The 19,991-nt window shown below is 35.5% G+C and overlaps 1 protein-coding gene across 3 annotated transcripts; it reads left to right on the top strand.

Annotated features, from left to right (window-relative positions):
* Positions 1-10,973: 10,973 nt before the first annotated feature.
* LOC122047818 (ribosome biogenesis ATPase RIX7-like) lies at positions 10,974-19,926 on the top strand. 3 transcript variants are annotated; one of them, XM_042609304.1, is made up of 16 exons: positions 10,974-11,339; positions 13,648-13,769; positions 13,874-13,962; positions 14,033-14,074; positions 14,486-14,582; positions 15,576-15,615; positions 15,701-15,801; positions 16,244-16,308; positions 16,467-16,963; positions 17,042-17,126; positions 17,211-17,330; positions 18,102-18,670; positions 18,768-18,903; positions 19,007-19,075; positions 19,242-19,373; positions 19,523-19,926. In XM_042609304.1, exons 1-16 carry the CDS (start codon positions 11,122-11,124, stop codon positions 19,634-19,636), a joined length of 2,496 nt encoding a protein of 831 aa, XP_042465238.1. In that variant the 5' UTR covers positions 10,974-11,121; the 3' UTR covers positions 19,637-19,926. The 3 variants fall into 3 exon arrangements, with proteins under 3 accessions (XP_042465238.1, XP_042465237.1, XP_042465239.1); XM_042609303.1 differs by having other exon boundaries at positions 15,698-15,801; XM_042609305.1 differs by lacking the exon at positions 10,974-11,339 and having other exon boundaries at positions 13,655-13,769; positions 13,888-13,962; positions 15,698-15,801.
* Positions 19,927-19,991: the final 65 nt, after the last annotated feature.

The following is a 19,991-nucleotide window of genomic DNA, read 5'->3' as shown; positions in this document are numbered from 1 at the left end:
GTTGAGGTTGGGTTTGTTCTAGGTTTTGTTTGGATTCCTCAAATTTTACATTACTAGTTTCTTGAATTCTTAATGTAACCTTATTATATATTCTGTACCCCCTACTGTTTAGGGAGTATCTTACAAAAATTCCATCTTCTACTTTAGAGGTGAATTTTTTCAAGTGTTCCCTTGCGTTTAAGATAAAGGTTGGGCACCCAAATACTTTAAAATATTTTATATTGGGTTGCTTATTTTAATATATTTTGAAAAAAGTTTTGTTGTGTGTTTTATTTAGTGTTGTTCTATTTTGCACATAGCAGGTTGTACTGACAGCTTCTGCCCAAAAGTATTTGGGTAGATTATATTCATTCAGCATAGTTCTAGAGGCTTCAAGTAAAGTTTTATTTTTTCTTTCTACTATTCCATTTTGTTGGGGAATTTTAGGACACAAAAATTCATGATGATATCCGTTTTCAAGACAAAATTTATTAAAGTTATGATTTTTAAATTCTCCCCCATTGTCACTCCTAATTCTTTTAATTTTAAGATCTTTTTCATTTTCAACTTGTTTGCAAAAGTTTGTAAAAATTTTAAAAGTTTCATTCTTATTTTTTAAGAATTTTACCTAAGTGAACCTAGAATAGTCGTCTATTATTACTAGGTAATATAAACTGTCATTTATTGATTTGACCCCATGAGAGTCAAATAAGTCTAAGTGTAGAAGTTCTAGTATTGAGTTGGTTTGAGTTTGATTAGTTGGTTTGTGAGTAGACTTTGTTTGTTTACCTTGTTGACAAGCATTACATATTGTTGAGTATAAGTTATGTAATTTTGGTAAACCTCTAACTAATCCATTTAATTTCTGAAATTAGTGTGTGACATTCTTCTATGTCATAACCAAGTTTCTTCTTTTTGTGTTAAATAACACTTAATTGAAGAAGTGGTTAAGTTAATAACATAGATGTTATCTTTTCTAAACCCTTTTAGACTTATCGTAGAATTATCTAGGTGTTTGATTAAGCATTCCGAAGATAAGAACCTAACCTTATACCTAATGTCACACAATTGACTTATACTTAGGAGATTATACTTGAAATTTTCAACAAGTAAAATATTTGTAATAATGAAGTCAATTTTAAGCTTAATATTACTTATACCAATTACCTCGAGTTTGTCATTGTTTTCAAAGGTAAATGTTCCTAAACTTTTATAGGTAAGTTGAGTGAATTTGGTGTGATCTCTAGTCATATGTTTGGAGCAACCACTGTCCAAGATCCACTTGATTTCCTATAATAGGTAGGAATTGAGGGTTAGCATATATTTTTATTCTAATTTTGTTTAGGTAAGAATAATAGTAACATAATAATAATTATTGTTAATTTTTTTACATGTTTATTAAAGTAATTTTAAAAGAATTTTTAAAATGATTTAAAGTTTTTAAACGAATTTTTAAATAATTTCTTAAAATTTTTAAAAGAATTAAAATAACTTTTAAAGTTTTTAAAAAAATTTTAAAATAATTTTTAATGCTTTTTTTTAAAAAAATAAAGTTTTTAAAAGAATTTTAAAAATAATTTTTAAAATAATTTTTAAAGTTTTTAAAATAATTTTTAAAGTTTTTAAAATAATTTTTAAAGTTTTTAAAAGGATTTTTAAAATAATTTTTAAAGTTTTTTTTAAAATAATTTTTAAAGTTTTTAAAATAATTTTTAATGTTTTTAAAATAATTTTTAATGTTTTTAAATAATTTTAAATATAATTTTTAAAGTTTTTAAAAGGATTTTTAAAATAATTTTTAAGGTTTTTAAAATAATTTTTAAAGTTTTTAAAAATATTTTTAAAAATAATTTTTTAATTTTTTTAAAAAGAATTTTTAAAATAATTGAATTAATTTTAATTTAATTTTATTTAATTGAATTAATTTTAATTTAATTTTATTTAATTGATTTAATCTTTAAAAAAAATTAAAATAATTTTTAATGTTTTTTTTTTTAAATTTTTTTTAAGTTTTTAAAAGAATTTTAAAAATAATTTTTAAAGTTTTTAAAAGAATTTTTAAAGAATTTTTAAAATAATTTTTAAAGTTTTTAAAATAATTTTTAAAGTTTTTAAAATAATTTTTTGAAATAATTTTTAAAGTTTTTAAAAGAATTTTTAAAGTTTTTAAAATTATTTTTAATGTTTTTAAAATAATTTTTAATTTTTTTTTAAAAATAATTTTAAATATAATTTTTAAAGTTTTTAAAAGGATTTTTAAAATAATTTTTAAGGTTTTTAAAATAATTTTTAAAGTTTTTAAAAAAAAATTTTAAAATAATTTTTTAATTTTTTAAAAAAGAATTTTTAAAATAATTGAATTAATTTTAATTTAATTTTATTTAATTGAATTAATTTTAGTTTAATTTTATTTAATTGATTTAATCTTGATTTAATTTTATTTAATTGAATTAATTTTATTTTAATTTTATTTAATTGAATTAATTTTGATTTAATTTTATTTAATTGAATTTTAAAGTTTTTAAAATATTTTTTAATGTTTTTAAAATAATTTTTAATGTTTTTTTTTAAAATAATTTTAATATAATTTTTAAAGTTTTAAAAATAATTTTTAAAGTTTTTAAAAGGATTTTTAAAATAATTTTTAAGGTTTTTAAAATAATTTTTAATGTTTTTAAAAAGAATTTTTAATATAATTTTTTAATTTTTTTAAAAAGAATTTTTAAAATAATTGAATTAATTTTATTTAATTTTATTTAATTGAATTAATTTTAATTTAATTTTATTTAATTGATTTAATGTTGATTTAATTTTATTTAATTGAATTAATTTTATTTTAATTTTATTTAATTGAATTAATTTTGATTTAATTTTAATTAATTTTAATTAATTTTAATTAATTTAGTCTTTAGTTATCTCACCCGATCTACGTTTTCAATTAGAGAATCCTATAATTTTGTGAGATGAATTTAGGTTCAGTTTTAGGGTTTGGTTTAACTTTGTGTTAGATTCAGGTTTAGCTTTGAGCTCAACAAATAGACATTCTCTGGGGAAACTTCTCGGATATGGTGAGTCGCTTGGACATCATTAGAGTAACCATGCCTTCGAGGTTTTCCAAATAGTCTTATCCACTGAACTTAATGCAAAACCTTGGTCTAACTTGTTAGAATCCATAAAGAGTAGCTTCGGTCAGTTCCACTTAGCCAAATGCACCAGGTCGAAGTCATATCTTCCTAGACATGCATAGACTAAGTTTCCCTAACGTACTATTATCGAAAACTTCACCAGTACCATTGGTTAAGTTAAACTTGGTCCATTTCTAACTAGTCCTAGTTACCCTGCCGGGTAGGTTAGTTTCGATTACTCTGTCGGGTAGATTGTTTTTGGAGGTGCAGCTGTTCTGGAGCCTTCCCCTGAATTATTGGCCTTTATTTTTGAGTTTTAATTCTTGGTTTATGTCTGTTACTTTTATAATTATAATTAACTTGACGATATTCTAAGTTTTGGTGGGTTTTAAAGTATCTAGATTTTGAATTTGTTGGTCTAGGTTTGTATTTTGGTTTTTGATTTGTTGTATTCGATTTTACATAATATATTTTTCTTTGGGTATGTAGTATTGGTTAAGTCCTACTTACGTAGTTAGGTACACTTTCGGAATCCAAGCTTTACTTGATTGTTTGTGTTGGGTTATTAAGGATTTAAATGTTTTATTTGAACTTGACTTGTAGCCAAGTCCAGTTTTGTTGTAAATTACTTTTTGATTGTTTAAAATTAGATCTAAATTCTTAGATCTTGTTGTAAATTTTTCTAAGAGATCTTTTAATTTATTAATTTTTATTTTTAGTGATAAGTTTTCCTTCTCAAGTGTTAGGTCTTGAGTTGGATTTGAATTTGTAATTTGCTCCTTAAGATTTTGATTCTCTTTAAGGAGCAATTTGCTTTCCTTTTCTAATGTAATTAATTTACTATTTAAACATGTAATAATTATAAAAAACTTTCTATTCAAATTAAAATTTACCTCGTCGGGACCTTCGGAAACGAGTACGGACTCGTGGCTCGATTCGGGTTCGAACCCGTCTTCCGATTCGTCCTCCGACTCTGCTTCGAGGGCCATCAATGCGAGGTGACTCTGGTGCTTCTGGTCTTCGGCCTCCTATTCTTTCGATGAAGAGTCGTCCCAGGTTACTTTGAGAGCTTTCTTCTTGGATGTCTTCGTCTTGTCACTCTTCAACCTCGGGCACTCGTTCTTGTAGTGACCCTTCTTGTTGCATTCGAAGCAGGTCACATTCCTCGATTTGGTTGGGGGGTTAATCTTTTACAGGCCCTTCTTGCTGAAGCTCTTCTTCCTCCTGGTGGACATTTTCCTTACTAGGTTCACCAGGTATTCTTCGTCTTCAGAGTCTTGGTCAGACTCATCCTCAACCTCAGGCTTGTTTTTTTGTCCTTTCCTTGGATGAACCTACAAATAAAGCTACACCTTTCTCGGTACCGGCATTAGTTTGCTCGTGCAATTTTAATTAGCAAAACAGTTCGTCTAATTTTAATTTAGATAAATTTTTTGAAATCTTGTAGGCATCCACAATGGATGCCCACAAGGTGTTACGTGGAAAGGCATTTAACGTATACTTTATTAGATCGTGGTTCTCCATTTGATGGCCTATCGCGTGGAGTCCGTTGAGGATGTCTTTAATCCTCGCGTGAAGTTGACTCGCCGTTTCTCCTTCCTGCATTTTAATATTAAATAACTTATTTAAGAGGAGGTCGCATTTTATTACCTTAGCGTCGCTAGTTCCTTCGTGTAGCTCGATCAATTTGTTCCATAGCTCCTTCGCATTTTGATGCGGTCCTACCCGATTCAACTCTTCCTTTGTCAGTCCGCATTGTAGGGTGTTGAGGGCTTTGAAGTCCGTTGATGACTTTTTCTTCATGTCCAGAGTCCACTGTTCCGGGTCCAGTGGAATTCCGGAGTTGTCGACCGGCACCTTGTAGCCTCTGGTGACGCTGAACCATTGGTCGAAGTCTGTCTTCAGGTAGACTTCCATCTGCTTCTTCCAGTACGAAAAATCATCCCCATTGAATAGGGGAGGGCATACTGTGCTGAAACCTTCAATTTGAGATATTTTTTAACCTGCACACAAGTAAAGAAATAGACAAGGAAAATCTCAAGACTTGGTCTTGGATTAGTAGTGCGAGAAGAAATAAAAATAATATAAAAGTTGAATTAGTGTTGCACCAATTCAGATAACTTGCAACGAAAAATATTTCCAAAAAGGTAATAATACTAGTTTGGAATATAACGAAAAGACTAAAAACTGAAAAAAAAAATGAAAAAGGTTTCACCCCCTTGTCTGATTGATGGTTGCACCAAATCAGAACGGTACCTGCTCTGATACCACTTGTTGAATCGTGAATTCGATAGAGGGGGGTGAATATCGATTAAAATTTTAACGAAAGTACACAGCGGAAAAATTGAAAGCAGAAAGAATTACATGAACAGTTTTTACTTAGTTCGGAGCCTGTGTCGACTCCTACTCCAAGGCTCACACTCGTTGAATGCTTTCGTTGGGCAATCACTAATAATTCGAAGAATAATTACAGAATTGAAGTACAGGAATTATATACAGAAAACAAAACCGATAATAAAAAAATAGAAAAAAAGAAACAACACTTTGTCGGAGAGTTTTCACAGCGTCGTAGGAGTGCAGGAGAGCAGATTATAAGTTGTTCTGTAACTCAAGTCCTTACTCTCCTTATATAGGAGGTTCGAGGCGCTTGGATCCCTTCGGGCGCCCTAAATATGACGTAGCCGAGCCAACCAAGAATCTCCACATGGCGAAGTGACGTTGGGGATAAAATTCACCTCCGGGCACCCGGACCCTTGTTTTCCAGCGGTTTCCTTCCTGCAAGAAAACGTTAGTCCGAGACAAATATATATCCTGCAAAATAGAGTGTTAGCATAGTTTATCAAAAAAATATTAATTAGATTCCGTCTCCTCGAGACCGGAATCTAGTCATGATCTCAACTTAGATTTTCGAAATGGATCTAAGTTGGATCGACGCCTAATGTTCCCTTCCCGGGAACGCGTCCTCACAGTCATTCTCCTCCAGTGACTTACCTCCACTTACCTGTCAGACGTCCGGTCAGCTCTTCGACTCGTCTGGACTTCGTGGCAGCTATCCGGTTAGCCCGTCGACCTAGCTGGACTTCATGCCAAACGTCCGGTCAGCCCATCGACCCATTTAGACTTCGTGCCAACTATCCGGTCGACCTATCGACCTAGCTGGGTTTCGTGTCAGATATCAGGTCAGCCCGTCGACCTATCTAGGCTTCTCCTACACACTCTGTCAGAGTATTAGATAACAATGAAACTAACTTAACATATTTTGTCATTTATCAAAACATGAGTTAGACCGTTAGTGCTAACCGCACCAACAAACACTATCTGCAGCCAGCGACCGGGTCGCCACGATCCCTAGTACTCCGATACTCGAGGCAGATCCAACGAATATATAAGTAACAGACTAATACTAGAATAATAAAATGAATGGAGAGTGAGTATGGTAACATACTCTGGCCCAAGGGGCGTCCTCTGGTGGATCGGTGAGCTGGTTGGGATGCTGCTCGAGTTATCGTGACCTGAAAGAGTAGATGACTCTGAACAAGCTGGAGAGCTGGATCTGACGACACAGAGCCGAACGCGGTGGCACAAAGCCAGATGCGACCTCGACAAGCAGGACGGGATATGACATTGGCACGTAGGCCGGGAAAAGACATCGACACACAAGTCGGGATAAGATATCTGCTTGTAGGCCAAGATGAGACATCGACGCGCAGGTCGGGATACAATAGCCATACAAAGGCCGGAACATAAAAACATCACACAAGTCATACGACTACAATGTTGGAATATAGTAAGGCAATAGAGCGGAATGGCGATAGCTGCGAGGGCTGGGAAGCCGAAGACGAGTCTGATCTGCAAGGTCAAGTGGAATGCTGGAACGTCGTTAAACATGCGCTGTCGGATGGATCAGAGGGGCATGCGATAAGTATGGTCCGGAAGATAGCATCAGCTGCTGAAGACAGTGTCGCCCGGTTGTGCAGTGTTGACTGGATGTGAGCGGCGTCGGCCGCGGGAGGCAGTCGGTCGGCTGTGGCGAGAAGACGTACGGGCTGCCGGCGTGTGTGAGGGACAGAGGTAGCGCTGGAAAGGGGGAGAGCAGTGGGGGCAGTGCTGGCCCATGATGTGTGACGGGAGAGACAGCATCGGCCACGAAAGCCACACGAAGAGGAAGGAAAGGGGCAGTCAGCCTCGAAGGCAGTCGAAGTCGGAGACGATGCTCCGGTGGTATGCTCCCAGCGACATCGATGGCATGAGGAGGAGGGCACGGTGCGATGGAGGAGAAGACGACGCTGATGCGTGAGGTAGCGTCGACATGCGCAAGGCGGAGGCAAAGGTGGCCCTCCTGTGCGTCCTCCTCCTGGTGGGGACTAAAGCCCCTGTGTGAGGCGACGGAGAAGACCAGAAGGAGGAGAGGAGGGGCGGCGACGTCGACATCAGTGCCGACATTGACGGTCGACGTGGAGAAGGAGACCTCCCTGCGTGCCCCTTCGGTGGCGGCGGAAGAAACCCAGAAGGAGGAGAGGAGTGTGCGACCGTCGCCGCCGTCTGCGACGTCTTTGGCGACAGAGTCCTGGACATGGTGGCGGCCCCGAAGCCAACGAAGGAAGAGGCCTTTTCAATAGTGCCTCCTCCTCCTTAAAGCCCTATACAGTGAAAAGACCAAATGCCCCTCCTTCCCCTCTTAATTTCTCCTGGGGCATTCACCGATATCCGTATCATAGACTAATAAGGTCAATCATCTTGTTGAGATGAGGTTACAATCTAGAAAGGTCAACTTAATTGGGCTATTCGATCAGGTCATCTGGGACAAAAGGTACAATTAGACGATCAATTCACCCTCGTGGGCATAGGTATGCTAGCACATACATGTGCTATACTTCTCTACCGTTCATCTTCTCAATTTTCTCCTCCGCGGAAGATGACTTGAGCATTAAAGTGGCTGAGTCGAGTCATCCCGGCCATCCATCTAACATTCTATTTCTCTCCTCCTTCCTTCTAGCAGTCATGCATTGCTGATCGAAGATCTCCTTCCACTTTCAACTACGTCTTCCTATTTTTTCTTGAAGTCCAACGATTCAGTCAACATCAAAGACAACTCACTAATAGCACACTTTTAGTAGGATCAAGTACATTTCAAATCAAACTAAATCCACTCAACCTAATTGTCATCTCTACCCCTAAAAAATCAAAAAAAAAAAAAAAAAAAAAAAAAAAAAAAAAAAAAAAAAAAAAACTCTCCACTCATTTTTTTTATCAACCTAAAAATATTCCTGGTTTCCTTTTTCTTTTTAAACTAGTTCTTTCTTTATGAAAGTTTGCAAAGGGCCACTTTGCTCCTCACTTACCATTAAACAATATTTCCATCATATTTCTTCCTAAATAAGTTTGCAACTTTGCTACCACAATGAGGTTGACTTTCACTAGAGATAATTAAAAACTAATTGTTAGTTAAGAGAGATTAATCACCAATCTTCATCAATCAAACTAATCGCCCCACCCAAATGGAAAAAGCATTGGAGCAATTTGTGCTACTTTGCTTCCTACAACATCACAAAGGAAACCCCACCGGCCACCACACCGTAAAAGTGGCATTTGCATTAAGCCCATGCATTAAAATAAAATCCCGAACTTTTCTTTGTGAAAAAGTTGAATCGCTTAAAAAACAAGAGCTTAATTTTAGTTAAAGTATTAAGTTTTTATGGCTCTTGTTTGATTTTGATTTACAAAAATGCAATTTTTAACCTAAATTAGGGTGTGGCTCAAGTTTTGTTTGTCCGGAAGTGAGAGATCTTTACTTTGTTTGGCCCAAAAGATTAAGGTCGTGAAGTAAGAGCAAACAAAGTTAAACGCCTTCTAACTCGTTCACCACTTCGCGGGTTCATTAGGATTTGGAATCGTGGAGGGGCCTATGCTTGAAAGTTTTTTCCCTTTTTTTTTTAAAAAAAAAAAAAGAAATTAAAGTCTCAAACTTTTCTTTGTGAGAAAGTTGAATCACTTAAACAAATTAGTTTATTAAGTTTCGATAGTAAGTAAACACAAATCAGTAGCCAAATTGATGGCTCTCGGTTGATTTCGATTTAGGAAGATTCAATTTACTCTGAATTAATTAGGATTTGACACAAGTTTTGCTTGGCCGAAAGTGAGAGAGATCTTTACGTTGATCGGCCAAAAAGATTAAGGTCGAGTGACAAAGTTAAACCCCTTCTCGCTCGCTCATACACCACTTCGCGAGTTCTTCAATAGGATTCGGAATCGTGGAGGGTCCTACCCCGTAGACATGCCATGTCGGCCTAATTGGAAGGTGACTCGGATGGTGCTATTAAAGGTGGGCAAATGGCATCTGCAACAGCAGAGTAAAGTGAATGAAAACCCATTGCCCAATTTTGTGCTCAGTGTAGACTCAGAGGGCAAAACCAACAGTGGAACCGAGTCGAATCTTAGTCAATATCCATTGAAAGGCATCCATTCGAAGGCCCCTCTAAATCTCATTCGGAGATCCGACTTGAGTATCGCTGCTGCCCGGGGCACGAGCTCGATCGGTGGCGCAACGATAAAGTTAAAGCGGGCCCGGTAGAATCTTGGCTACCTAATAAAACAACTTTGGGTGGCGACTGCTCAGTTTTTTTGTTGATTGGAAAAAGCAGCACAAAATGGCACTCGCACGATGCGTGTACCGCACAAGCTCCTGCACTCTTCTGATGCAACAACAAGCAATAGGGAAAAGAAAAAACAGAAAAGCCATCACTACCCAAACCCTAAAGTTATTCTACATGATAACCTATACATCTGATATGCCCTATCACCACATTAAACATCACAATTCCATTTCAGTGACAAAGCCGCCATGTAGTCTCCCAAACACTCACGGAAAGTAAGATGTCCGTGACAAGTACTTGTGGGATGAACCAAATTTTCATGTAGAGCTCGTGCATACTTACCATCTCTACATACTACATCTGTATGAAAAATTCTTAATGTTAGTTGAGTACCTGATTCTCTAATTGATTGACGTCATGAGTAGAACTATGACCATAACATAATTGGCGTTCAAATATTGATTAAAATTGTTTCAATTTAAATAAAATTAGTTTAATTAAATCAAAACTAATCAAATATTAATATAATAGTTTTGATTAAAATTACTCTAGTTTTTAAAACGTGGAGGGATCAAATAAATATACTTTTAGATAAAATATATATATATATAAGCTGCCCTTTTAGTTATTTTTTTTTAAATAAAATATTGTTTCAATGATAATAAAAGTAAAAGACATCCTTTTTAATCTTTATTCGTTTTTAATTGTACTTTAAAAAAAAGAGGCTTGAGTTTTTGCGAGTGCTTATATTGATGCGTTTAGGTAAGTGGCAATGTTTACTTATTTGTGCTCGCTTTTGATGCTAAACTACGTTGAAAGCGAGCAAAAGTCATAAGAATCTAACAATTTTTATTCCTTCCCTCCCAAGTAAACACGAGGCCAGTAGAGGTGCTACTTTTTTTTTCTTCTACTTTGCCTTTTAATTTTATTTCGCTATCTATCTTTGAGTTTATTAATTGTTGTTATTTTGAGTTTACGTGGCAAGTTTTGATAGGCGGATGGCAATGTGGAAGAAAAAGAACGGACGGCCAGAGCCGCCGGGGCCCACGCCAATAAACGACTCATGCCACTGCCGCGTTCAAAGCCAGCCGAGCCACGTCAGACCCACTCCCACTTTTCCAACTCGGAATTTGGAAAATCCTTATATCTATATATATCGCTAAAAAAATAAAATTAATATTATTAAATGGATAAATAAATAACCAAAAATAAAAAAGAAAAGAAAAATATATTCCTGCACCTTGAGATGGTTCGCTTCTATAAATAGCGAGGGAGGCGTCCTCCGAAATCGCCTCTTGGTCGCTTCTGGAATTACCATTTCCTTCCTGATCAAGCTTCTCTTCTTCCTCGAATCCTTGCATGCCAATCCGCGCGAGCGGCGAGCTCCAGATCCGTCGGACAGCAGCGTGTTGTGGGTGCCCGCGATGGAGCAGAAGAAATTTTTGATGTCGGCCATCGGGGTGGGGCTCGGCGTGGGGATCGGGTTGGCGTCGGGCCAGGCGGTAGGGCAATGGGCGGCGGCGCCGAGGTCGTCGTCGACTAGTGGCCTCACGCCGGAATCCCTCGAGCAGGAGCTGCGCCGGCAGGTGGTGGATTGGGAGGATAGTGGAGTTACCTTTGATGAGTTCCCTTATTACCTTAGGTAACTGACAGCTTCGTCCTCGAAAAAGAAATGGTTTAGGCAATTATCAACTCGTCTTTCTATCGAGGTTCGGTTTGCTTTCTAGGCCTGGGTCCACTAGGAAGAGAACGTCCATCAGAATCACGAGGGTTTTCTGATGGAAATCATGTGCTGCTTTCTTTGGATTCTCTTGTTACCATTATTTGATTTAGTTTATTCTATTTTGGTGACAGAGTGTTCGAGGTTTTTAATTTATCGATCCTCTTTAGAACTTGCTTAGCCCGTTTAGCCCAGTGTTTAGCATTCAATAGTGTTATTGTTTTCGCTTTTCAAATCAATGGAGGATTGTGACCATGATTAATCTGTTTTTCTCTTTTTACCTTTTTGGAAACAATGGTGAGTGTTAATTTACTGCATCGACCGCCAATTGATTTCTTTTCCTGGATATCCTTTTGTAGTTATTTATTATTATTATTATTATTTTTTGAAGAATGAAGTTTGGAAAGAAAGAACATAGTAGATTTTTGAAAACATGTTTTCAAGATCTACGAACATAGCAGATTTTTGAAAACGTGTTCTAAGAAGGAAACAACATTTTAGGGGTCGTTTGTATAACTGAGGTGCAAGTTTGGCATTACGTTGGTGTATTTGAACTGACAAAGATCACAAGTGTTGTTGATCAGAGTTAGGGCGTCAGCTGCATTTTAGGGTTGAATAAATAATAGGTGATAGTGGTCCATCTAGTGATGGTAATTTGTTTTTGTACAGATGATTAACTAACCACTCATAGAAAAAGCTCAACCTATTAGGAAAGAAACCAATTTATATATTTATACCATAAATACTCTCCCGTCATTTGCAGGTGAATCGTGGGTATACTTTGCTTAATTGATCCAAACCAACATATGAATTGATGATATAATATTTTTTTTCACAAACAAGGTTTGAATTGTGGACCTCCTACTCCTGCTCTAATATCATATTAAAATGTTAAATTGATTGACTAACCACTTATCCAAAAACTCAACTTGGTAGCAAAGTGAAATTTACATATTTATATCCTTGATAGTTTTCTTCAGCATAAATGTGCAACAGAACTAGAACTTCTTCTCTCGGTAATAATAATTAGGAAAATATAGAACAACATTAGGTCATACATTTGACAGTGTTTCCATGTGCCAAGGGCAAACTTTGGCCATATCAGAAGGTCATCTAATTTTACTATCATGGTAGACATATTTGCCTAAGTTATGGAAATTGTTAGTATGACCTGATTCCTACAAGTAACAATAGTCTATACTAAGAGCTATAAAGCTAAAGGTTTTATAGTTAGTTGACAGAAGTTTTAGGTATTAAGGTATCTGCAAGACTCTAAGGCACAGTAAAAATTGCTCTGAAGACAACATTGTTCTGGCCATGCTGGTCAGCTTTCTAATGAAATATGCTGGTCGGTTAACCAATAGATCATGAGTATGCTAGATCAGTCCATGGGACAAAGCATTGAATCAGATATTAGTTCGAAATACAAGCTATGTCAGTAGATAATCCCCTACATTGATCTTGATATGCCTTTAATTTCTTGCACTGTCATTACCTTGTTTGCAGGGTTACAGTTACTTCTAGCCATGACTACTAAACCTTAAAGCAGCTTCTGTCAGAACCAGGAGCATAATGTGGTAGACTTGTAGCAACAAGGAAATAACTCTGCGCTTCCATATATATACACCACTAGCAGTTAACAAATGACAGTCTTATAGCATGGATAGTTTCTTTTTTATCATCTCGAATAAGATGTCCATATTCATTGCACAGTTACCAGATACCTATCACTTTTTTTTTCTCTTTCAATTCAGTGAAGGTAGTGATTTCTGAGACTCACACATCACTTCATTTATTAAAACACTCGTTTCTTCAGTTTTCAGAAATCAGAACTATGCTTGGCTTAATTTTCTTGCTACTTCTATCATTGAGCAGGTCAGATATTTTTGACTTGCAAGATATTTTGTTTGCTATCACTTTGTTTTCTGATTGTACCTTAGCAGAGATATGTCGGTAAAAACTGCAATAGCTATTAATGCATTAGCAACAGCTTCTTCATCTTGGTTGTCTTTAGTGCCTAGTTTTGTGACTACTATCAGAAGTGAGCGCTTATCAAAGCTTACTTAAAACTCCTTATAATCTAGCATTTTTCAGATTAATATTCCCAAAATTTTGGTTGTTTAGTATATGTTTTTGTGTTTTTTGTTAATCAAGTATGCTCAGTTTTGTAATACTGGCCACTGGGGTCCAAATACCTTATTTCTTGTGCTGCTGCTGATTTTGATGACAGTGAGAAGACCAAAGTTATACTGACAAGTACAGCCTATGTACATTTGAAACAAACAGACATATTGAAGTACACTAGGAACCTTTCTCCTGCAAGCCGGGCTATTTTGCTTTCAGGCCCTACAGGTAATTTGTAAACCAGAAATATTGTGTTATGTGGCATTTGAAGAATTTGTTTCAATCCTGATATATTGAAATCTGTAACTAATTATAATGACCTTTAATTGAAGAGCTTTATCAGCAGATGCTTGTGAAGGCTCTGGCCCACTACTACAAGGCTAAGTTTTTGTTGCTGGATGTGACTGATTTCTCCATTAAGGTAATTAATTCTAGATATATTTTTCTTTCTAACTATGCTTCTGATTGTGATACCTTTTGTTTGGCCACAGATTCAGAACAAATATGGTGACAGTTCCAGAAATAAAGATGTGGTAAGGTTTCTTATGAAGTTTTATAGTCTAACATATAACTATTTTTCCTAGTAGAGTTTTTTCAGGATTCATGTTTTTCTTGTCTGTTGGAATGATGATTTTAATTTTTTTTTATGTTCTTCAAATTAGTTTCATGTTGACTTGTTTTTATTCTCAGAAGTGAAAAAGAAGCAGATATTTAGATATTTTTCATAGTTGATAATAAACTCATATTTGCTATGCTTTCTTCAATGAAGCAAACTAATCTGTCAACAAAATGCCATTTATGCTAATGTCAGTTTTTTCCATGTTAATACAAGTCGAAAACTGACAGTAGCCACTCTCCTTTTAAATGTAATTGTTTCTTCTCTGTTACTTTCACATCTAAAGTATTTTGAAAGCTTTTTCATCCTTGCCTATATTTTTTTGCAGTTTGTTAAGAAGAGATCTATGTCAGTCACAGCATTAGAGAAGATTTCTGGTTTATTTGAATCTTTTTCAACCATTCTCCAGAAGGAGGATCCTGAAGGTACATAAATTAAACTTCTTGACTTCCATAGGTTGTATGAATGTGCATATGCTACATTGCATTTTTTTTTCTATGATTGGATTATTTCCATTCCCCGCTTATTAATAAAAACGTTCACTGCGATGCATTACATATGTGTATTGGTTTCTTACCAAATAAGATTCCAATGTTCTGTGAAAGAACAAGTATGTCTGGGCCTGTTAAATATCTATGGCATTAGATGGAAGTTCCAGTTGTCTTCATGAAATCAGCTGAAAGTAACACTAGCTAAGAGGCCCCTGAAGGTTTCTTTTCAATTTAGTCAAAGGAAACTATGGAATTATGTGATCATTTTGAATCTAATTTGACTTTTCTCTGTTGTCTAAAAAGCCATGTATGCCATTCCTAATGTGGCTAGTAGAATTGCAAGATTTAATTAAGATGATTGATTCTGTAACAATTATTATCTTACCTGTGAATCACCATGCATATTACCTTATTCAAATTCCAGTGTAATTAGTTGATGTTGTTTAAGGTCCTAGTCTGTAATCTTAATTGATTGCTTTAGTTTGCTCTTTATGTTGTTTCATAGGAGAGTCAAATCACGTAACATTGAAAGCAATTATATTGTTTTAGGTTTCCTTTGATCTTCTACCGGAACAAATTATAGGAAATGGAACTGTATTAAGTGTGTTTATTACAGGACTTGTATATTGTCCTGGAGTTCCCACTGATTCTCAGCATAGGTAAGTAAAAGTATATCTATCAAGATTGATATTGAATGCTACCGTCGATAGTCAATCTTTACCTATTCTAGACAATGATAAAAGCTAAAGAAAGCTAATGAGTAAAGCCGCAAAGTACAAAGTGCATTTTAGAGTTTAGACAATTCCCAATTGATGGCTATGCTTTACCTTTTGTATTATCTCCATATACTATATATCACATAGATTAATGGTAATCAATAACAAGTTCTTTTATAACAGACGTTCTCTTTTTCACATCCAATTGCAGGATCCTTCTGTAAGGAAAGCAGTTGGGAGTTGACGCCAAGGTAATGGCAGGAAAATGAAAGAAAGTCCATACAGGAATGGCATTTATTCTACTTCTCTTTATGCTTTATCTTGTATTTTCAGAAGATCTGATTGTGCTAATAACACACAACATCGTAAGACTGCTTCACTCTCAGCTGATATGGATGTCCATAGATCTGATTCTGAAGGTGGCTCTATAAATACAGGTACTGACTTGTATTTAGGCTTACTAGCTAAACATTGCTGCTAGGGGATTGAAGTTGGCTATAATACCATGTAAAATAAAATGATTTGGTGAATAATTCTTCATTCGATATATTATGGTTATACTAGAAGAAACCTCTAGGTGGTAGTATGGACAATTATAATTATATATAAATGAATACATAAATGGTATTGTTTTAAGTAAATCAGAAAAATATCAAAGGCAAACGGGAAATAGTCGCAGATGAACCAACCGTAACCTGTGCAAATCAGTAGATAACTAAATAATCTTTTTTCTTTAACACTTGCTTGGTGCACTTGATGATATACAAATCATGGTAAGGTTGTGTTTCTCCAAAAGCATAGTGCAAAAGTATTGAAGATGGATTGCCAATGCATTTTTGATGTCTAATTCTTGTTTTTTTTTCTTTCTTCAATCTTCAGTGCCCCTGCAACGAACCAGCTGCTGGTCTTTTGATGAGAAAATTCTTATTAAGTCACTTTATAAGGTATTTTCTAATTTCACATTTTTACAGTTCATGGTCTCAAGAAAATCCATATCCAGTATACAACATGGTATAAAAGTTAATACTTTTCCTAAAGAAATCAGTCAAACTTGGTTCTTTTGGTAAATTAGTACATTGTTTAACATGCTACCTTTCTCCAGGTTCTCATTACGGTGTCTCAGATTAGTCCAACAATCCTTTACATAAGGGATGTTCAGGATTTCATTAGTAGATCAGAAAAAGTATATTCTTTATTTGATCAGCTGTTGACAAAGCTATCAGGGCCAGTGATAATAATTGGTTCGAGATTGTTAGGAACTCATAAAGGATGTGAAGATGTTGATGCAAGAGTTACCACTCTATTCCCTTACAGTGTAGAGGTTAAGCCTCCAGAAGATGAGACCCATCTTGTTAGTTGGATCTCCCAGTTAGAGAAAGATACCAAAGCTATTCAGGTTCAGGATAACAAAAATCATATCACAGAGGTTCTCGCAGCAAATGATCTAGAGTGTGATGACTTAGGTTCTATTTGTCTCTCAGATATGAAAGCTCTTAGTACGTACATAGAAGAGATTGTCTTGACAGCAGTTTCTTACCATCTGATGAATACCAAAGATCCTCAATATAGAAATGGGAAGCTTGTTATCTCTTCAAAGAGGTTAGTCAATTTCTCATAGAGCTTTCTAGTTCTCTGCTGTTCTTGATCTCTGTGACCTTTATTTCCTTAATGCAACAGTTTATCACATGGCCTGAGTATTTTTCAAGAAAATAGGCACTGTGGCAAAGACACCATAAAGCTAGAAGTAAATGTTGAATCAGGGGTCAGTGACACTTCTATGATCGATTTCAAGTCTATTAAGATATTAATACTCACTTTTATTTATCTATTTATTTCACTTCTTCAGGTAGGGATAAATGGCGATAATGCAAATGCCTCAAAGGGGGAAAACAATGTCATTTCTTTATTGCCTGAAAACAGTGAGGCTGGGAAATCAGCAACAGTTGTTAAGGATGGCGAGGCTACGGTACCTGTATACTTGATTTTGTCGCTATTTCTTCTATTTTCCTCTTTATACTGTCTGATGTCACAACTACTAAGAAGAATATAGATACAATATAGTCTTACTCTAAAAACTTGATTTAATTTTGTGAAAGGGTTTCTCTTAACAAGAAATTTATAATGTGGATCAAGTGAAAGACTAATGAGCTAGTAATTTTATCTTTTGTTTTAGCTAGGCAGACTATAGGAAGCATAAGGAACAGAAGCCTATTGTCAAACATGAGAATTATATGCATATAATCTGCTTTGTAAATAGCGACATTAAACAGTGACATGGTATCGTAGCTAAGCCTGCACTCTTTATGGGATCAAGGGATTGTTAGAGAGCAGGTTCTCGATACTATAATTCACATAGTAGTTGACATTATTTATCTTTTAAGAGAATACGTGACTCCCTTCCTAGCTCTATGGGCACTCATTTAGCAGTAGAATTCATAAATAACTTCAATTTCTAGCAACTTGTAGACTTGATATCTTCTTTTGCACCAAGATGAGATGATCTAGCTTCAACTTTCTATATCTTACTTTCACTCATTATGTCCCAAGCCACATCTAATGAGTTTTTTCAGGTTTGAAGTTGAAGCTAAGGCAAGTTAATTGTGTTTGTTCTTAATTATGATTCTGAAACTAATAGTTGCTCCATTTACCACTACAGAATATTCAACCTTCCAACGAATAACAATCCTACCTGCTATATGATTCTAAGTCCAGAGCATAATATGTCATTTTTTTCCAGGAAGTTGCCCCAGACAATGAATTTGAAAAGCGGATCAGGCCAGAGGTCATTCCAGCTAATGAAATTGGAGTTACATTTGATGATATAGGTGCCTTGGATGAAATTAAAGAATCCCTCCAAGAACTGATCATGCTTCCTCTCAAACGACCGGACCTCTTTAATGGCGGTCTCCTGAAACCATGCAGAGGAATACTACTCTTTGGACCACCTGGTACAGGAAAGACAATGCTTGCCAAGGCCATAGCAAATGATGCAGGAGCTAGTTTTATTAATGTGTCTATGTCCACCATCACCTCCAAATGGTTTGGTGAAGATGAGAAGAACGTTAGAGCATTGTTTTCTGTTGCTGCAAAGGTTTCCCCTACTATCATTTTTGTGGATGAGGTTGATGCCATGCTCGGACAAAGAACTAGGGTAGGAGAGCATGAAGCAATGAGGAAGATCAAGAATGAGTTCATGACCCGCTGGGATGGACTTTTAACAAAATCTGGTGAAAGGATCCTTGTTCTTGCAGCAACAAACAGACCGTTTGATCTTGATGAAGCCATCATAAGAAGATTCGAGCGCAGGTATTTCTGTTGTATCTCTGCATGATCATTTGCGAAAGGAAGATTGTTCAGTCTCTTGAAAGATATGGAATCCTCATGTCTGTCATTTCTTTAACAGGATTATGGTTGGACTACCATCCCCCCAAAGCAGGGAACTAATTTTGAAGAAACTTCTGTCAAAAGAAAAGGTAGATGGAATTGACTATAAGGAAGTTGCAATGATGACAGAGGGATATAGTGGTAGTGATCTTAAGGTTAGTTACCTTTTTTTTTCTCTCCGGTGAATAAGAAGGTTACCCTGTGGCCATTTGATTGATAAAGTAAGACATCAGAATTATTTGATAATTTTATTTTCAGAATCTATGCGTCACAGCAGCGTATCGTCCTGTTAAGGAGCTGCTTCAGAGAGAAAGATCTAAGGAATTGGTAAGTTTTACATCGCCAGCGTTTAGGAGCCAGTTTAACAAACATAATTTTGTCACTTTCTCCTAATCTATTCCTGATTTTTTGTTTCCGAAAACCTTGTAAACTACAGCCAATGTTTCTTATTTCTTCTCAAGGGAATAATAAACACCTCCTGTTCTTGTTTCAGGAAAAGGAGAAGGAGAATACCGGTGAAGGTGACAGTTCATCAGCAAATTCAGCCAAAACAAGAGAAGATGGCGAAACAGCCGTTGTCCTTAGGCCATTAAACATGGACGATCTGAAGCAAGCAAAGAACCAAGTGAGTTAATCTTTTAAATCGATCTTCCTGCCCGAATGCATGATTCTTATAGGGTATTATAATGCTCATCAATCTTTGTTGTTCATCAAAAAATAAAATTGTCTGTGTCGATGGTCTGGATTAGTAACCATATTATTTTACAAATGTAGGTTTCTGCTAGTTTTGCCGCGGAGGGTTCTGTGATGAACGAGCTGAAGCAATGGAATGATTTGTACGGAGAAGGTGGGTCGAGGAAAAGGCAGCAGTTAACGTATTTCCTCTGAAGTATACAATGTACATACACGTTATCTCACAATCACTGTCGATGAAAGAAAAGGAAAAAAACCCAGAGGAGAAGATGCATGCATATGGTATTTGTAAGTAAATTAGCACAGGTGTGTGTTTTGTTTTGGCTATTGGGACGTAATAATGTTCTATATTCTTTTTGTAATATTATGTTCGTGTTTCTAGTGTCGATCTTTATCCCCTATCCATGGACTCACCTGGACATGCTCCATTCGTTGTTAGAGAGCTACTTTATTGGAAGCTTATGATTTTGCTCATCCGAGCATCATTTATGGTTTTATATTTACTTCTAGATCACAGCTTTTGGTGATGTGTAAAATCTTGAAACATTAT

This window comes from Zingiber officinale, chromosome 2B (assembly GCF_018446385.1).
Source record: "Zingiber officinale cultivar Zhangliang chromosome 2B, Zo_v1.1, whole genome shotgun sequence".
In the NCBI taxonomy this organism is placed as follows: Eukaryota; Viridiplantae; Streptophyta; class Magnoliopsida; order Zingiberales; family Zingiberaceae; genus Zingiber; species Zingiber officinale.
This window is presented reverse-complemented; position numbering and strand designations above follow the sequence as displayed.

Excerpts from the sequence above, each read along its gene's own strand:
- LOC122047818 (XM_042609303.1), top strand. The coding sequence starts at position 11,122 with ATGGAGCAGAAGAAATTTTTGATGTCGGCCATCGGGGTGGGGCTCGGC. Across the intron at positions 16,964-17,041 it reads CTTGTTATCTCTTCAAAGAG|TTTATCACATGGCCTGAGTA; the intron begins GTTAGTCAATTT and ends TTAATGCAACAG. Across the intron at positions 19,076-19,241 it reads GAGAAAGATCTAAGGAATTG|GAAAAGGAGAAGGAGAATAC; the intron begins GTAAGTTTTACA and ends TTCTTGTTTCAG.